Source organism: Pan paniscus, chromosome 3, assembly GCF_029289425.2.
Source record: "Pan paniscus chromosome 3, NHGRI_mPanPan1-v2.0_pri, whole genome shotgun sequence".
Lineage (NCBI taxonomy): Eukaryota > Metazoa > Chordata > Mammalia > Primates > Hominidae > Pan > Pan paniscus.
Window position 1 is genome coordinate 48,238,408 of NC_073252.2, and position 17,942 is coordinate 48,256,349.

At 38.9% G+C, this 17,942-nt stretch overlaps 1 protein-coding gene across 3 annotated transcripts in view; it reads left to right on the top strand.

Annotated features, from left to right (window-relative positions):
• The window catches only part of RASGEF1B (RasGEF domain family member 1B), a 617,711-nt gene that overhangs the window by 216,090 nt on the left and 383,679 nt on the right, over positions 1 to 17,942 (top strand). For all 3 annotated transcript variants that reach the window (XM_008957649.4, XM_055111364.2, XM_055111363.2), the window contains exon 3: positions 882 to 935. In XM_008957649.4, the coding sequence (XP_008955897.1) occupies positions 882 to 935 (54 nt within the window). The remainder of the gene's footprint in view (positions 1 to 881; positions 936 to 17,942) is intronic.

Genomic DNA, 17,942 nt, shown 5'->3' on the forward strand with positions numbered 1-17,942 from the left:
AGAACGAGACTTCTATATAATATGTGCAGACATATTTGCGTGGGAATAGAGAAAGTGTGGAAAGATGAATACAAATTTGTATTATGGGTTACCTCAGGAGGATAGGGTATAAAAGAGACTAACTCATTAAGAATAAATATTAGTTTTATAATTAAAGAAAATGTAAAAAAGTTTACTGAAAAAAATCTCAATACTGTTTGTATGGCTGACCATAGCTATGTATTTATTCATAGGATTGTCCAAAGGGAACATACTTGCATGTAAATCCCAATATAGCCTTGAATGTTGCAGTGCCTTTTGAGTGGTTCATCAGGCCAAGCAAGTATACATACAAATGTGTGAGAAGTCAACTACAGGGAGAGTGAGTGCATTAAAGATAGCAGAAAGGAGATAGCAAGCCCTGGTATTGTTCAGACTCACAAATCTCTTACATAGGCAGAAGCTCCATTCTCCCACGTGGGCTCATAACAGCTGTCATTTGAAAGATTGGGCATAGCTGACTCTAACATTATGCACATATCTCTTTAAGACAGAAGATCATATGTGTTTGGAGGTGGGTTCTGGAGTTAGATGGCTTTGCTTCCTGACCTAACTATGTCCAAGGTATATAGCAATTAACCTAATTGTGCGTTCGTTACCTTGTTTGTAAAATGAAGATAACAGAATCCTTACCTCACTGAATGGTTCTTGGCCCATAATGAACGTTCCAGCTTGGGTAGAGAAGCTTTGGGAATAGTGAAGGCAGACACATTTTAAAATTCACAGAAATCAGTAGGGGACACAGAAGGTAGTGCCTACCTTGGATTGGAAATGAACGTGGAATGGTCACTATCATTATATGTTAACAATTCTAAAGTGTTTTCCATCTTCCTATTTTGTAGACCACCATTTTCAGCACATTGGCCAGTGAGAAGTCCTTATCTGACTGCAAAAAGGTAAGTCAGCATCCAAGAATTCCAGCATACTGTCAGAGTAATAAAGGCTTCAGAGTTGGTGATATTCGAATGAAAAGCTGTGATATCAGTGAGGATGTTCTGATGGAATATTATGGCTCTCTTTCTTTAGAGATGGAAATGTGAATGGTTTACTTTAAGGATGTGGGAAACTCCATTATTTGACAGTATTTTGTTATAGAGAAGCTCTGGTTCCATATATTTACATCTCACTATTATCTGATACTTTATCCTGGCAGATGAGCATCAGGAGAGTTCAGAGAATGCTGTATAAACTGCATTGCAGGCTTCTGTATCTTTGTTTGTAAATTTAAATATAATAAATGTAAACCTAATATAATGTAAAAATAATTTTGTATTTTGAAAGCTGATCATATAGCATAAAAATCTGGTTTGGATTCACCACAGTCAAGCTTGAGAAGTTGTCATGCTTTGCAAAAGGATTAGCTTCACTAGCATCTGATGGAAGACATCCCTGTGATAGATCAACTTTGAAGACTCCCTGCTATAGTCTCGTGTCTAATTCCTGGCTTTTGCAGGCCAGGGGTCACATTTATCCACCTCTTTAATCTCAGATTTAGCTAGATATTCTCCTTTTGGGGGGAAGAGAAGTGGCTTCATAGTCCAAACAACTCAAATTCTTTGACACTATCTATTGATACAGAAAACCAGCTGCATATAGAGTTGACCTGTGCATAATATATAATTCCTTGGCATTTCTTAAGATTTTATATTATGGCATTGTCTGCTGTGCTGCTTCTGTTTCTAATGTTGCTTGATATGGAAGTAGGTAGCAGAGTTACTTACCTTTAAAGGTGGTGTGAGGGCCTACTGCTCTAAGTACCATTCATTTAATTATTTTGATAATTTTAAAATCTATTTTATTACATCTCCATCTTCACTGAATTATGCTATATTTGTCTTGTTCTCTGCACTGAGTTGTATGCTGCCTGAGAATGAAGACCATGTATTATTTTTAGAATTATAGATCTTGGCTAGGTGTGGTGGCTCATGCCTATAATCCCAGCACTTTGGGAGGCCGAAGTGGGCGGATCATGAGGTCAGGAGTTCAAGACCAGCCTGACCAACATGGTGAAACCCCATCTCTATTCAAAAAAATACAAACATTAGCGAGGTGTGGTGACGTGCGCCTGTAATCCCAGCTACTCGGGGGGCTGAGGCAGGAGAATTGCTTGAACCCAGGTGGTGGAGGTTGCAGTGAGCTGAGATTGCACCACTGCACTCCAGCCTGGACGACAGAGTGAGTGAGACTCTGTCTCAAAAAAAAAAAAAAAAAAAAGAAGAATTATAGATCTTAGAGAACGAGAAGGACTTCTATGGGACTTCTAGTCTCACCTTTTTACTGGGGTGGGACTGCCACTGATATCATTTATAGATGGACCTCTATCTCTTAACTGAATATTCTATTGTCAGGGAACCCAGTGAGCCTATGTGTCAGGCACACTAATGTGCACTAGGGAGACAATCCACAGTGTTAGCAAGTTCTTTATTCTACTGAGCCAATAGCTGTCTCCTTTAGATTCCTTCCTAGATATTTAAGTATGAAGCCAGTTAATATGTTTTTCTGAATCTCCTTTCTACCCCATCTCCAGGCTAACAATTTTCCTTTTTCATTTCAATGGGACATTGATATGATTGATTTCCAAGAGCATGGACTATGAGATCATGTTGTCTGGTTTTGAAACCTGGCTCTGCTCCTCACTACTTATGTGATTTTGGGTTGGTTGTATAACCTACTGGTTCCTTACTTTTATCATCTGTAAAATGGGCATAATAATTGTGCCTATCTCATATAGTATAAGAATTCATACATATAAAATGATTACAAAATTACCCAACACATAGTGAATGCTGTATTAGCTATTATTATTATTGCTTCTAGACAAGATTATCCTTTTTTTTTTTTTGGCTCACACAATCTTTGTTATTGATGTCAAGAATTGTGTGTCATCTCCAGATGTGGTCTGTCTGGCAGAAAGCATCACGGGACTTCTCACTCTACATTCAACAAGCTTTGTTTACACACCTGGTGTATGCCAGGTACATTATAAGGTGTGGGCTATGATGTGAAGGCAAGCTATAGGTTTTCTTAAGTGTAGCACCACTACAGTGTAAGATGGCATCAGTTTCTACTTATGAGCCATATCTTTCTGTTGGCTATGTGAAGTTTGAAGTCTTGTATGTGGCCTTAAGGCATTTTCACATGAGCTGCTGTTAAAACAGGACTTTCTTTTATATTTATGTAAATGATTCCTTCAATATGAAGATAGGACATTTAGCTATTCCTATTGGTTTTTAAAAATTTTGATCAATTAATTTTTTGAATTATCCAATTCTGTTATTGGGCTTATGCACTATTTCTCCCAGTTCAATGTCATGCACAAATCAACATAGCATAGTCAGTTTCTATGACTTCAATTTTATCCATCTAATCAGTTAATAAGTGTTCACAGAACATCTGCTATGTGACATGCATTGGACTATCATGATGAACAAATCACATATGTATGATCTTTACCCTCATAGAACTTATAGATATTAATAAAGTAATTAGCAAAATTGTGATGGATGATATAATTTTTTTTAAGTTGAGAGCTCATGGGATCCCATGCCAGGAGAACCTAACCTAATCAAGGCGTCAGGGAAAATTTCCCTGAAGAAATGATGTTCAAGCAGAGATCCAAAGAATGAATGAGATTTGGCTCCATGAGCACAACATGGTGGCAGAACAGCAGGTGTGAATGTCTACAGGTGAGGGGGAGAACGATACAAAATTCAGAGTGCCTGAAAAATGACAACTTGAATTGGAAAAGATGAGCAATGAGGTCCTGGTACAACTATATTAAGAGTTTAAATTATTCTCAGGGTAATGAGAAATTTTTAAAGGGCTTGAATTTGGGAAAGTCGGTGTATGTGCCATGATATGATTTTTAAGATCACTTGGTTACTGAAGGACAGAAGAAGCAGGATTTAGATGTGAAGTCTAATTATAAGGCTACTGCTATAATCTAGGCAAGAGATAATAGTGGCCAGGATCAGAATAATGGCAGAGGGGAATCAAGAAACATTTGAGTATTTCTCAAAATCAACAGTATATGATAGTTTGGTTATGGGAAAGGAAGCAACTAAGGACAATTCTTAGATTTCTGACATCGGCTAGTGTCAGAATATTGGTGCTATTTTCTGAGACAGGAACCACTAGCAGAGGACCATATTTAGGGAAGAAGTTGATGAGTTCACAATGGTATATGTCATTTTGGTGGTATGTGTAAGATCTAGTAAGGATGACTAGCAGACAGCTGGACATTTTGATTTATAATTGAGGAAAGCATTCTGAGCTGAATATATGGGTATGAGAGGAATATGCATAGAGAGAATGATTATAAGAGTGGGAATGGATGAGATTACCCAGAGATGGTATGTAAGGTGAAAAGGAGGAGGGTTTTCAAGAGTCTTGAGGAAAGTTAACATGTAAGAGCTGGGAGAAGACTATGGATTTTGGAGGGAAGAGGGAAACTGAGAGGCCACAGAGGTTGGAAGACACCAGAAGAATGTGATGTCTGAGAAATCAAGTCAATAAAAATATTATCTATAAAAAAAGAGGTAGCCGTAAATATCAAAACTGTTGCTAAGTGATTAAGTAAAATAAAGACTGAAAAGTATCCATTGGCTTTCTTAATACCATAGGCTTTTTGGTTTTATTGAGATCGAAGTGAGGGACACAGAAGCCAGATTGTAGTGGGACTGGGACTTAGCTGGGATAAAGAAATAAAAAGTCTCCCTGCTTTGACAATTCGTACTCACATGAATTCTATCCCTTCTTCCTTCCTTCCTATTGCAGGGCAAGATGGACTTAGTAGGGATAAAGAAATAAAAATGGTAAAATAGAGTCTTCTAAAAGCAATTTTGTTGCAAGAGGAAGGAGAGAATTGAGTAGTTGGGTAGGGTTATGGGTTGAGATATGGTATCTTACAATGAGGCATTTGAGTGTGTTTAAATGCTGTAAGAAAGAAAACAATAGGAAGGGAAAGGGGTAAGGATCCACAAAGAAGGTGGGGAATATTCTCTGAGTGACATCATTGAAAGGATTGAAGACTTTGGATCCTAAAGCACGGAATTATCCCTTGGATGGAGGGACACATCTTGCCCTGCAATAGGAAGGAAGGAAGAAGGGATAGAATTCATGTGTTAATATGGAAGGCTGGGTGCTGTGGCTCACGCCTGTAATCCCAGCACTTTGGGAGGCCGAGGCGAGCGGATCACGAGGTCAGGAGATGGAGCCCATCCTGGCTAACACGGAGAAACCCCGTCTCTACTAAAAATAGAAAAAAATTAGCAGGGTGTGGTGGCACGTGCCTGTAGTCCCAGCTACTTGGGAGGCTGAGGCAGGAGAATTGCTTGAACCCAGTAGGCAGAGGTTGCAGTGAGCCAAGATTGGGCTGCTGCAATCCAGCCTGGGTGACAGAACGAGACATGATCTCAAAAAAAAAAAAAAAAAAAGAAAGAGTTATGGAAGCAGGGAGCCAAAATGTGACCATACCATCAGATGACTCTGATCAATTTATCTTTTTTTTTTTTTTTTTTTTTTGCAGGGAAGTGGGATTATTGTTCAACCTCTTTTGAGTCTGCACAACTATGTTATCCATTCATGAGGTAGAACGTTTAAAAAAGACATGTTTAAAGTTGTTTACACAAATACTATTTTTTTCTGTTTTATAGGCAGAAAAATCAAGAGGGACTTTGGTAAATATATTATTAATGTCAAGTTACACTATTTTCACAGTATTTATTTAGTCTACAGCTACTCGCCCATAATATTTTATATGGATAGCACCATTCACATGATCAGCAATCTCTGGGCAATCTAGTTTGTTCAAATGAGATCTATCTTAAGAAAATTATTCTAGAGTCTGTGTCACAAATAATGAAATATCTTCTGAGCCAAGAATCCATGCTGCTGACTAACTAGAGGTCTTTTCCACCGTCCACAGACCGTGTGCAATGTACATGAATTTTTTCTACATTCTGAACATTCTTCTCTTATATTCACCACCTTGGTTAATGGCTTCACCACACTTTTTTTTTTGAGACGGAGTCTTGCTCTGTCACCCAGGCTGGAGTGCAGTGGCGCGATCTCGGCTCACTGCAAGCTCCGCCTCCCGGGTTCACGCCATTCTCCTGCCTCAGGCTCCCGAGTAGCTGGGACTACAGGCACCTGCCACCACAACCTGGCTAATTTTTTGTATTTTTAGTAGAGACGGGGTTTCACCGTGTTAGCCAGGATGGTCTCGATCTCTTGACCTCGTGATCCGCCCGCCTCAGCCTCCCAAAGTGCTGGGATTACAGGCGTGAGACACTGCGCCCAGCCAGCTTCACCATACTTAAATATTATCCCTGGTTTCTCCCTTTCTTTTACTTCTCACATCCAACTAACTGTCAAATCCCGTAAATTCCATTGTGAAACATTCCTGGGATCTTCCTGTCATTTCTTCCCTTTCCTCCTCATCTCTCCTTTAGAAGTTTCCAACAACTCCCTTCTCACTCTTTTCTTATACCACGTTTCCCATATCCACTCCATTTTCCAAAACACTATGAAAGTTACTTTCTGGAAAACAAATAAACTACAAACACATCCATTTATGTCAAATCTGTGAACCAAAAATAAAATTCTAAGGTCCCCCAATCATCTAAAGGGACTTCCTCCTCAGCCAGAGCTCTTAAAACTTAACCTGAAAGACTGGTTTGGGCCATGAAGGGAACTGGGATGGGACATGCCTCATTATACCTCTCCAGCATTAACGTCAACACAGACTTTAAGTCTGATCAGAAATATTTTACAGCCTGTTCCCTCTGAAGCCTGTTAGCTAAAAGCTTCATCTGCGTGATAAAACTTTGGTCTCCCCCACCTCTTATCGCAACGCAAACATTCCTTTCTATTGATCCCAGGTCTTTAGACAAACTCAACCAATTGTCAGTCAGAAAATGTTTAAATTTATCTATAGCCTGGAAGCCCTGCCACCCCTTGAGTTGTCCCGCCTTTCAAACCAATGTATTTCTTAAATGTACTTGATTGATGTCTCATGTCTCCCTGACATGTATAAAACCAGGCTGCATCCCAACCACCTTGGGCACAGGTCCTTAGGACTTCCTGAGGCTGGGTCACAGGCATGTATCCTCAACCTCGGGAAAATAAAGTTTCTAAGTTAACTGAGACCTGTCTCAGATTTTCTGGGTTCACAAACCTGTACTTAAGAAACACCTGAGGGATTTCAATTTTATTCAAAATAAATCCCAACTCCTCTTGAGAAGTCGTTACCATTCCTGTTGTCTCCAGTCTCAGCTCAACTTGAGAAGTCATTCCCATTCTCTCCACCCTCATCTCCTGGTACTGCACTGGAAGCTGGAGTCTAAAGGCCTTGAGCAGACTGCTCCTGAATGTGAAAATCTTGGGTAACTGTGCCTGGTGTACAAACTTTTTCTTTTTTCTGGAATGCTTTCCTCTCCCTCTGGTCTGTCTGGAAAACTTTTACACTTTCCTGGAGAGGTCCCTTATATTGTCTCTTTCTTTTCAAAGACTATCTTGATTTCTCCAGTAAAGATGAGAGGTTTTACCTACTGGATTCGTAATATTTTGTACTTAATATAACATCTAACAACAATCACACACTTTGTCTAAAGTTTACCACATCCCCAGCCCTGTGAGAAGTGCTTTACATGGACTATTTAATTTGATTTTTCTAACAACCCTTTAAGGTAGGCAATTACTATTACCATTTTACAGATAAATCAGTTGGGACCTTCAAACATTATGGAACTTGCTTGAGGACACTCCAGTAGTAAGTGTTGGAGCCACGATGTGAATCCAGGCAGTCTGACGCCAGAAACATTGCTTTTAGTGTTTTGCTACCTCCTTTCCCCTTTGGATTTTAAATATTTATGGATCTGGCTTCCCCCTAAACTATCAGCTCTTAGAGGAAAGGAACAATGACTGATTCTGTTAGGTATAGTAAAACAATACCTCACAGGTAGTAAGAACTCAGTAAACATTTATTTAATGAATGGATTTGCTATACACATGATTATCAATTGGTGTGTGATTATTCTAATATCATTTTGTTTGTTATTAGAAACAATCCTGCTATATACATGATTATCAATTGGTATGAGATTATTCTAATATCATTTTGTTATTAGAAACAATCTTGCTATATACTTGATTATCAATTAGTATGAGATTATTCTAATATCATTTTGTTTGTTATTAGAAAAATCTTTTTTTCCCTTTTCCTAGGAATTGAGAAAAGACTATTTATACTCAGCATTTACTCGTGAAGGGAATTTCCACACTGAAATAAGGTGTTAATGGATAGCTGGGGAGATTGAAGTGTTTTGTTTGGCCTGAGGTAGCAAATCCCCAAGGCCTGCCTCCAAACACCACTTTAGAGAGTTATAAGAACCCTTGTTGTTATTTTCAGTCAAAGACCAGTTTATTCCTTAATTTGGAAAACCAAGGAACATCTAGGGGACATACATGAATTCACTCATTCATTAATAATTATTTATAAAGTGCCTCCCATTACAAGACAGTCGTTATTGTTAACATGTTGCAGAGGAAAAAACTAATGTGCTGAAACATGAAATGACTTACTCCAGGGCACATAATAAGCTTTAGTCAGACTCTTAGAGGATAGGCCTAATTCCTATTTTCTCATTTATTCCCTGTACAACCTCTGCGTCCTATGCTGTTTAACTAAAACTCACATCTAGAAGATGTGTGTTGCGTTGATGAGCACCAGAGATTGCTCCTCAAGTCTGCTCCATAGTGTCTCATGCCACCTGTTTTATGTTACTGATGTTTATATCTTTGTATCTTGATATTTTTACATCTCTTGGTGCGGGACTTTTGGACCCAGTTATTTTGACTCAGCAATTTTTGTGCAGGAACATTCTGACATAGCACTGTTGAACCTCCAACGTTTTAATTATTTGAAAGTACAGAGAAGGTGCAAAAAGGATATCCTCACCCCTTCTCCGAGGTCTTGTGACTCCCACCCCTAGGGCATATTTTAGAGGTAGGATAGGAATGATAGACAGGTAAGTGTGATAGATGGGGTGAGGGTCATGGAAAGGATGAATCCCAGGGATGGATTAAAGTTTAGGGATGTCTGTTTCACAAATTACTTGAAATGAAAAAAATAGTGGTGTTTCCAGTTTGGCATCAAAATGCTGTGCTTCATCCTGCTGTAATTTCTGTCTACATATGGTAACCTAGAATTCCATCTTGAGTCCCTGTATGTAGTCATAGAAATAGGTTCCTGAGGTTGGAATCTTATTTTTAAACTTCAGCTACCATTTTGATGGTTTATTTTACCTTTTTGGTGGGGGAGGGGACTCTGTTTCTCTCTATGTCTTCCCCTGCTCTCTCTCTGTGAACTTCTGATATCTTAATCCATATAAATGACAACTTTTAAAAAATAGCTTAAAAATTTCATTTAAAAGACGATTTTTAAAAATAATTTAAAGACAGTATTTAGAAAATGTATTCCTATCGTGTAAAAGAGTGTTGGTTTTAGAATATCTGGGATTTCCTAAAGAAAATCTGTTGGCCACTGTAATGGCATTATTGGTGGCTGTGTTATCTCTTCCTTTCAAATGTTGGCTTTGACTTGGGTTCCCTTTCCTGTTACTAATGATGTGAGTGTGTAAGTGTGCGGAGAATGTGCCCATGTGGTCCGTTGCCCACTGGATGAAGTTTTCATTTTTACTAGACATCAGTAATGCTTCATTCACATAGACAATTTTCCTTCAGGAAGAGGTAACTAAGAATAGAGAATGTAATGGGCTATTGGAAGACTCAACCTTTTCATCAATGTTGATGAATAGGTCTCTAGGTAATCACAACTCAAGGTAATAATATCAGTGGTTAAGACATTTACTGTCACAGTCCTTTGAAACTGTATTGTGTCTGGCTTCCTCTTTTAATGTCTAGATGGTGTTCAGTGACCTCCACAAAGCTGGTTGGGCAGATTCCCATGACTCTCAGCCTCTTGGCAGAATTTTCAGGCTGGTAGGTCACAGAGACTTCTTCCCATGCCCTGAGAAAAGGCATGAAGACAAAGTCAGCCGTGTCAGCGGGAGGAAATTCCTCAGTTCTCCTCTGGTATGACAGAATGCCATGTTCTGGAGCAGTCACAGCAAAGAATATCATTTCCAGCAAATTTAAACACTGTTTACTTCTAAAATAGATTTTTGGAAGCAGTGAACGTTCATTTTTGGCAGAGTGCTGTTTTTGCTGACTTGCTATAGGGCTCTCTGCTGGATACAGGATGTTAGATACACATTGCAAAGTTCCTATCTTTTTTCATATGTGCCAATACAGGCCACTAATTTATGGGAAGGGAAGTTGCATCACTGTTAAGAGAAGGGAGTTGCTATACTCTTCTCCCCTCCCTTCACCCCCGCCACATCCCTCCTTTCCTCCCTCTTCTCCTGTCACTGTCTCTGCAAAGAAAGAGCTCCTAGCAGTGTTTGGGAAAAGGATTTGTGGTTCTGGATTCCATGTCCTCTCCTTTCAGGCCTTATTGCCCGGCTTTGGTTTTTATTGTTGCATTTTTCCATCCTTCTCTCCTGAGAGGCAGTATGGTGTGGGGGTTAAGAACACAGGCTTGAGGGCTTTATTTCTGAGATTCTACCACCCATGAGCTCTACAACTCTAGCCATGTTACTTAGCTTCTTTGTTCCTCACTTGTTTCATCAGTAAAATGAGACAAAGAATGATATTGACCTACAGAATTGTTGTAAGGATTGAATTTCTGTTTGGATCCATGGAAAACTCTTACAACAGTGTCTCAGTGGGTGTTCGTCATTATTATTTCATCCCTGCGCTCACAGAGAATGGTCTGAGCCTTGGTAGCTTTGAGTCCAACTTTATCTTTTTGCTCTAACAGAGCAACAATATCAAGGAAAGTACATCAGTAGACTTGGGCCAACATTAGCATTTGGAAAAAACTTGGACTGTAGTTGCACTGGATAAATACCCTCAGATGGTTCTTTAAATCTTAAGATAATTCTTAATAATTGAAATAGACTCAAGTTCAGTTTTGTTATAAGTTCTAGTTCTATAGAAGCAATGCATTTCTTAATAAATGAAGCATAAAACCTTCCAAACAGTACTGTACAATGAATCTACTTTTCTGTATCTCCAACACCTAACACAATTATGACCACATAGTAGACATTCAATAATGCTTGTTAATTCCTAACTTTGGCATGATATTATTTCTCCAAAGGCCTCCAGAGTAAGGCTTGAGGTAGAAAAGAAAGGAAGGGGAAGAGTCCCCTCTTGGTATGTCTTCATATGCCAGCACCTGGAACATTCACAGGTAGGAAAAAAGTACCTTATTACCTGCTTAGAGGTACAGAATAAAATACAAAATATTCCTCTCCCTCATATAAATATCCATTGCTTTTTCTAAATGTTCATCTCTTTTCACCATTAGCATTATACTATTTTAGAGGAGGTGTCATTTATTAATGTGGTATGGGCTAAGTAGAGTCAATACTGTGGGTGGAGTGTATTTGTGGGCTTTTCTTTGGATTGAAAGGAAGCATTTCAACATATGGATGGTTTGGGCTGATGAATATGAAGTGCTATGGAAATGTGCACTTTTTTGCTTGCAGTGTAGAAGCCATGGAGATAATTGAGTAGATTGAATACTGGTGAGTTCCTCCATGTGATAGCATTACATCTCTAGGCCAGGAATTTTTTATTCTTAAGCTTATGATAATGAAATTTTCATATGGAAAGTCACATATACCCAAGGTCAAACCAAGTAGTCATAGTTCATAGGATTAGAATTCATTGTGGAAAACAGTCTCATGGCCAGAAGAAATGCATTGCGTTTTTATGTGTAACAGTTACCCTAAGCCAGAATCAAGAAATAAATAATAATCATATTTTGTTAAGGTATAATTTACATTCAGTAAAATGTAGTGATCTTAAGTGTACAGTTTAATGACTTCAATTTTTAAATTTTAGCAATAGAATCACATCAGTAGCATTACCTGGTGCCTTTTGGGGTGTGGGATTTTTTGTGAATTGGCATTACTGCTAACCACACCACTGCCAATGCTGGAGTATACCCATTATTCCTTCCTGGCAGCTGCTATAATTGTCACTGTCACTTCAGAATTAACAGCACATTTAGATACATGGATGTATAATATAGTCATTGTCTGTAGCAGTATCATTGCTAATAAGAAAGGTAGTTAAGGGCAAATGTCATGGAATATGTTGCTCTGATCCTCTTTGAGCTGTAATTATTGTGGCTGCATCTGCCTGAAAACAAGTTTCAAGAATATGACCTTTGTAGTCTCTGGTTCAGGGATATATTGGAAACAGTAATAATTAGCAGTACAACCCCCCCTTCCCCACACATACACCTTAAAAAAGCTATTTTAAGCTACCAATAAAACACAGGTTTTTCTCATAGCAATTCCAGACAGCCAAATAGTTTAAAGGGGGAACAGAAATAAAAGAGTCTTGCTAATCTTGCAAACTGTGCATGCAAAGGGCATTTAATAATAGTACTTTTTCTTGCATTTTTTGTTGTTGTTGTTGTTGTGAGCAAATGCTGCAAACTACCAAGTTCAGCTGTGTAATCACTAACTTGATTTCACTCATTTCTTTGTTAAGTACTAAAGATATTATGGTGTGCTTTTGGCTGTAAATTGTGTTTCCCTTGTGATTCTAGAGTTTTTCTGCTTGGTTGCTATATTATTGAGCTTCAAGGGCACTGTAGCAACTTTTTCTCCTTCCTTTTACCTATTTTCCTTTCAGATTTTCCAGAATCTTACATAATCAAGACTGGGCAGTAGTTATTAAAGTATGTGCACGTATACACATGCATGCATTTAATTTTACATAATGTATTCTGGAGGGTGAGCTTTCATAGAGATACAGTCATTCCTCAGTATTGGTTGCAGGACCTCTGTAGATATCATAATTCACTGAGGTTCAAGTTCCACAGTCCACCCTGAGGAAACCATGGCTATGAAAATTGACCCTTAGAATCCAGGGGTTCTACATCCCTCAAATACTGTGTTTTCAATCCACTGTTGATGGAATCTGTGGATGCAGAACCCTTATTTTCTTAGTCTACAGCAAAATGTGCTAGATGTGAAAAGAAGCAGAAAAAAACGTAAAAGATGAGTCAGTATGAGAAATGGAGCACAGTTCGTGTAAATTGGATCTCTGTAATGGCCGGCAACTCTTTTTCATAAAAGTGGAGTAATCAGAATACTTAATTTACCTCAATTAAGAGTGATCACTCTGGCTATTGTTGCTCAAAATGGCACCAAATCACTCTACAATTGAGCTAATTGCAACCTCTGATTTAGTGGCTTAGCGCTGTGATTTTTCTTTTGTTTACATAAATGATCTGTGGAGCAAAAGCAATCCCTCCTTCTCTCCTCCTGTTTATTGTTTTTCTTTATTATTTTAATTCCACCCTTTGATGATTGCTATAATCTCCTAAATCATTGCTCATGTTAACCACTAGATAGAACAGCTATGTAATGGTGACCTCAGAGCTGTTAGACTAAGCAGCCAGTATGGTGGGTGCACCATGAGACCCAGACTTACCTGCCACGGACTGTGCACCTGGTCCTGTGAATTCTCCTGCAGGCTCAGGTAAGGCAGAGTCAACAGGATGCAGTGTTTCAGGGAGGGCTATTTCTGTGTTTACAAAAGGAGTTGTCCAACTCCACAGAGTTGACCTCTGTGGTCATGTCTAGTTCTAAAACTCTATGGTTTCATTACTTGCTATGATGGAAAATAGTGGTGGTGGTAACAGTAGTGCCAGTAATTCCTTTAACAGGGTGTGTGTGTGAGTGTGTGTGTGTGTGTGTGTGTGTGTGTTTAAGAGATGGAGTATGTTGCCCAGGCTGGCCTCAGACTCCTTGGCTCAAGCCATCCTCCAGTCTCAGCCTCCTGAGTAGCTGAGTCTACATGCATGTCACCGAGCTGGCTTTCAGTGTATATTTTTTGAGGAGCTACTGTGTTCAAGTACCAGTTCACATCAGTGACTAAAAGAGGTTAAAAAAAGTCCTTTCACCTCAGAATATATTCTATTGGCAGGTGAGACATAATATACAAAATACAAATTAATTAATTACATAGTATCTTAGAATGTGAAGAGAAAAAATAGGAGATTTGGAGGCTCTTGGGGAGGCACATGTTACAGTTTTAAATAGGGTGGTCATTGAGAAGGTATCATTTGGTCAAATGGGATGGAGAGTTAGTTACACAGATCTTTGGAGGAAGAGCACTCCAGGCAGTGGGAACAACCAGTGCAAAACACTAAGACCAGAATGTGCCTGGGGCATATACAGAAGAGTAAGGAGGCCAGTGTGGCTGGGTAGATAAAAATAATAAAGGCTAACATTTATTGAAGGTTTATTATGTGCCAGTGACTGTAATAGACTCTTTTTAGGGATTAATATATTTCATACTCACAACAGCCTTATGAGACATGTTCTGTTCCCATCTTTATTTTCAGATAATGGAATGGAGGCACAAAGAGGTTAATTAACCTGTTAAAGGTCACCCGGTAGGCAGATGCAGACTGCCCAGATTCAAATCTAGTCTGTCTGACTCCAGAGTTCACGTTATTTTTTTAACCACTTGTAAAGAACACAAGAGGGTAACAAAAGTAGTTTTCACTTATGGTTAATAGCATTCCAGGTCAATGTGAGAGCTCTTCATTGCTTATTGATCAACTCATTAGTGAATACTCATTAATTATATTAATATTACTTATTAATTCATTTTGAAATATATGTTATGTGGCAGGAATTGAATCAAACACCGCCTGGCAGAGGTTTGCTCAGGTTAGTCCCTTCTCTTTTTTCTTTTGCTCAGGCAGATTGAAGGAAGTGCCTGGTATTGTGAGATGGGATTTGCTTATTAGAAATCAAATGTCCAACTTTATGGCTGAATCTGGTGAGGGCTGAGATTTTTGCCTATCATGGCATTATTTTATTTTGTTAGGTCGTGCGTTTTGCCTGGAGTTTTTTTTTTTTTTTTTTTTTTTGAGACAGTCTCACTCTGTCACCAGGCTGGAGTGCAGGGGCGCGATCTCAGCTTACTGCAACCTCCGGCTCCTGGGTTCAAGTGATTCTCCTGCCTTAGCCTCCTGACTAGCTTGGATTGCAGGTGTGTGTCACCATACTTGGCTAATTTTTTGTATTTTTAGTAGAGACGACATTTCACCATGTTGGCCAGGCTGGTCTCCAACTCCTGGTCTCAAATGACCCACCCACCTCCCAAAGTGTTGGGATTACAGGTGTAAGCCACCACACCCAGACTGAAAACAATTTTTGAAGAAAAATGTACAGTATTTTATAGAGCTCCATGTGTGCCATTTCAATATATTGTCTTACAAAGCTCCCATAGAGACTGGGCCTTTGTTATGGAAAAGCATGCAAAGTATTTAACATATATCACATTTTGCATACTGTTTGTCTTCAAATATTGATAGTAAATTGGGTAAGGGGCAATTGCAAAATGTTTTGAGAATATGGGATTGCTGAAATATGTATAGAAAATGGGCGGGCCCTGTTAGATTAAGTAATGATATTTTAAAAGTGTTATCTGACTCCAGTAAAATGCATTGGCAAAAGTATACTCTGAACTGTATGTGATGTTTCCTGCTTGGGCTATATTTCGTGTTGCCTTTTCTTAATTCTGTCAGTAACAATAACAGTATCAAAAAGTTGGAGGATTTCAGGACATACCCTAAAGTCACAAAAGCATTTTTAATTTTACTATTTTATTTTAAAAGTCTGGGCAGCTAGAGGCATATTTTGTGACATTTTGTAAAGTTGAAGCCTCCAGAGATCCTTAAGTTCTACCCTCATTTTGGACAAGCTCTGAACCTATTACCAAATTCTTATGCAAACTGTTTTTGATAGTTTAAGTTTTATATTTCTACTTAGCTCAAGCAAAGATAAGTGTCAGATTAGGCAAATTTAGTGTGACGCCAGAAGCCTGCTTATATTTATGGAGATTGTAGTTGCTTAAAAACATTAATTTCAAGTATTAACAAAAAGATTTAGCATTTTATCATTTCACTGTTACTGTGGCTTTGACCACAAAATGTTCATTGTGTTGGGGAAAGAGTCTGCATTTGGCTTTTTAAAATAGATATAACCTATTACAAGGTATTTTTGCAATTACAATTTCTACGTTGTGCATCTCAATAACTTCAATTTATTTTTTCTCTTTTCTTTCTTTCTTTTTTGCTTTTTCTTCATTTCTCTATTGAGCTTTTTCTACTCGCTCTTTCCTTTCTTCCTTTGTTTTTGATTTAATACATCAAGTAATAAGGTATAAGTTGTTTTCATGTCCCCACCTGACCCCTCACAGATACACCAAATTTATTCAAATCTTCTTTAGGCTCTGGCTGAGAGGATGGTTTGGATTCATCTAGACTTCATAAATTAATTAATTAATACATATTGATGGCCTCTCATGGATTATTTGGAAGATAAAAGACAAATGACTCCCTGTAATAAATGCGCTCATGGTTTACTTTAGGGGAGATGAGGCTACTTGGATCAATGAATCACAATAGGGTAAACTCTATAATAAATGTATAAATAAAATGCTTTGATAGCAGAGAAAAGGTTGTGAATAACCCTCCCTGGGAGAGCCACTAACTTGTTCTACCTGTTTCATTTAAACTCTTACTGGGACACCATCTAAATGCATTCCTGGTTTACTGAATAGGTTTTGGCTGCTTGGTGGACTATTTATATTCTGAGTCAGGGGCTTGAGGGAGGTCTTCTTAAAGACTTGCCTGCCCCATGGAAATGAGTGGAATAAGTCACCAAGTTGCTAGTGCTTTAAATATTGTCACAAAAGGTCTTGAGCTCTGTCCTGCTCTGTTTGGGGTTGAGCCTAAATTTAATGCTCTTTTAAAACCACAGACCATGCAGACTGCCTACATATGTTGAAAAAAAAAATAGTGCTGCTGGTGTAGAATTGCAAGATAAGCAGAGAACCCAGTAAATGACTCAGTGGGAGTTTTCCTCAAGGGAAGGATAAAGAAACGAGTGCACTGTTTTTTTGGCAAAGGAAACTGGTGCTTAACATGATTATTGTAACTCTGGGCACTTAGCTTTTCCCACTGGGGAGATCAAACGTGATAAAGGCAGAGCTGCTCTTCCAAAGCTGAACCTTCATGAGCTCAAGTGTCCAACTGAGATGTCAAAATGGCGAATATCTCTAGCACAGAGAGCCCTTCAATTAATTAGCCCTTTGGGCTGGCAGCTTGCCACAAAAGCACCTGAACAGAGTTGCCTGTGGAAAGAACTGCAGAGGGCCCTTGCCAGCGACCTGCTGCTTCCCCAAATCCTGCCACAAGCATCCACCTGTCTCCATGGGAAAGACAGGTGCCATGTCCTTTTGATGAGGAATCTGTTTCCACTTGGTGTTCTTTGCAAAGACGTTCCTGGCAAAGTATTTTCTTCCATGCAGCCCTAGAGGTGGAAAAAGGATGAAAACGAAAGTACTGTTTTACATTTCTTTTGGAGAGCCATGAAAGTCAGCACCTAGAGCAAGGAGAAGGTGTCTAACAAAGGTGGCACTCCTTGCTGAATCAGCGCCTGTCATTGTGCATTAGCTCTGGAAATCTCAAGATTGTTCAGGTAGGAAGAGATCTTGAGGCTCTCTAGTGTTTTCAAGGTGATCTGGTGTTTTGAGGGAGGTCTTCTCTTATTACCTCTTAAGGTGATTTGGGACTCAGTTGTTACAAGTGCTGTTGCCAGGTGTCTCAGAGGAAGCATCGTGTAGGTTTGCAAATGTTTTGCATGCCCTCGTTGTGCTTCCATGCAGAAGGAAGCACTGCTTCTGTTGCTGCAATGGATGCCCTTTGGATGTTGTGCTTTGGTTTACTCAGAAAGGAC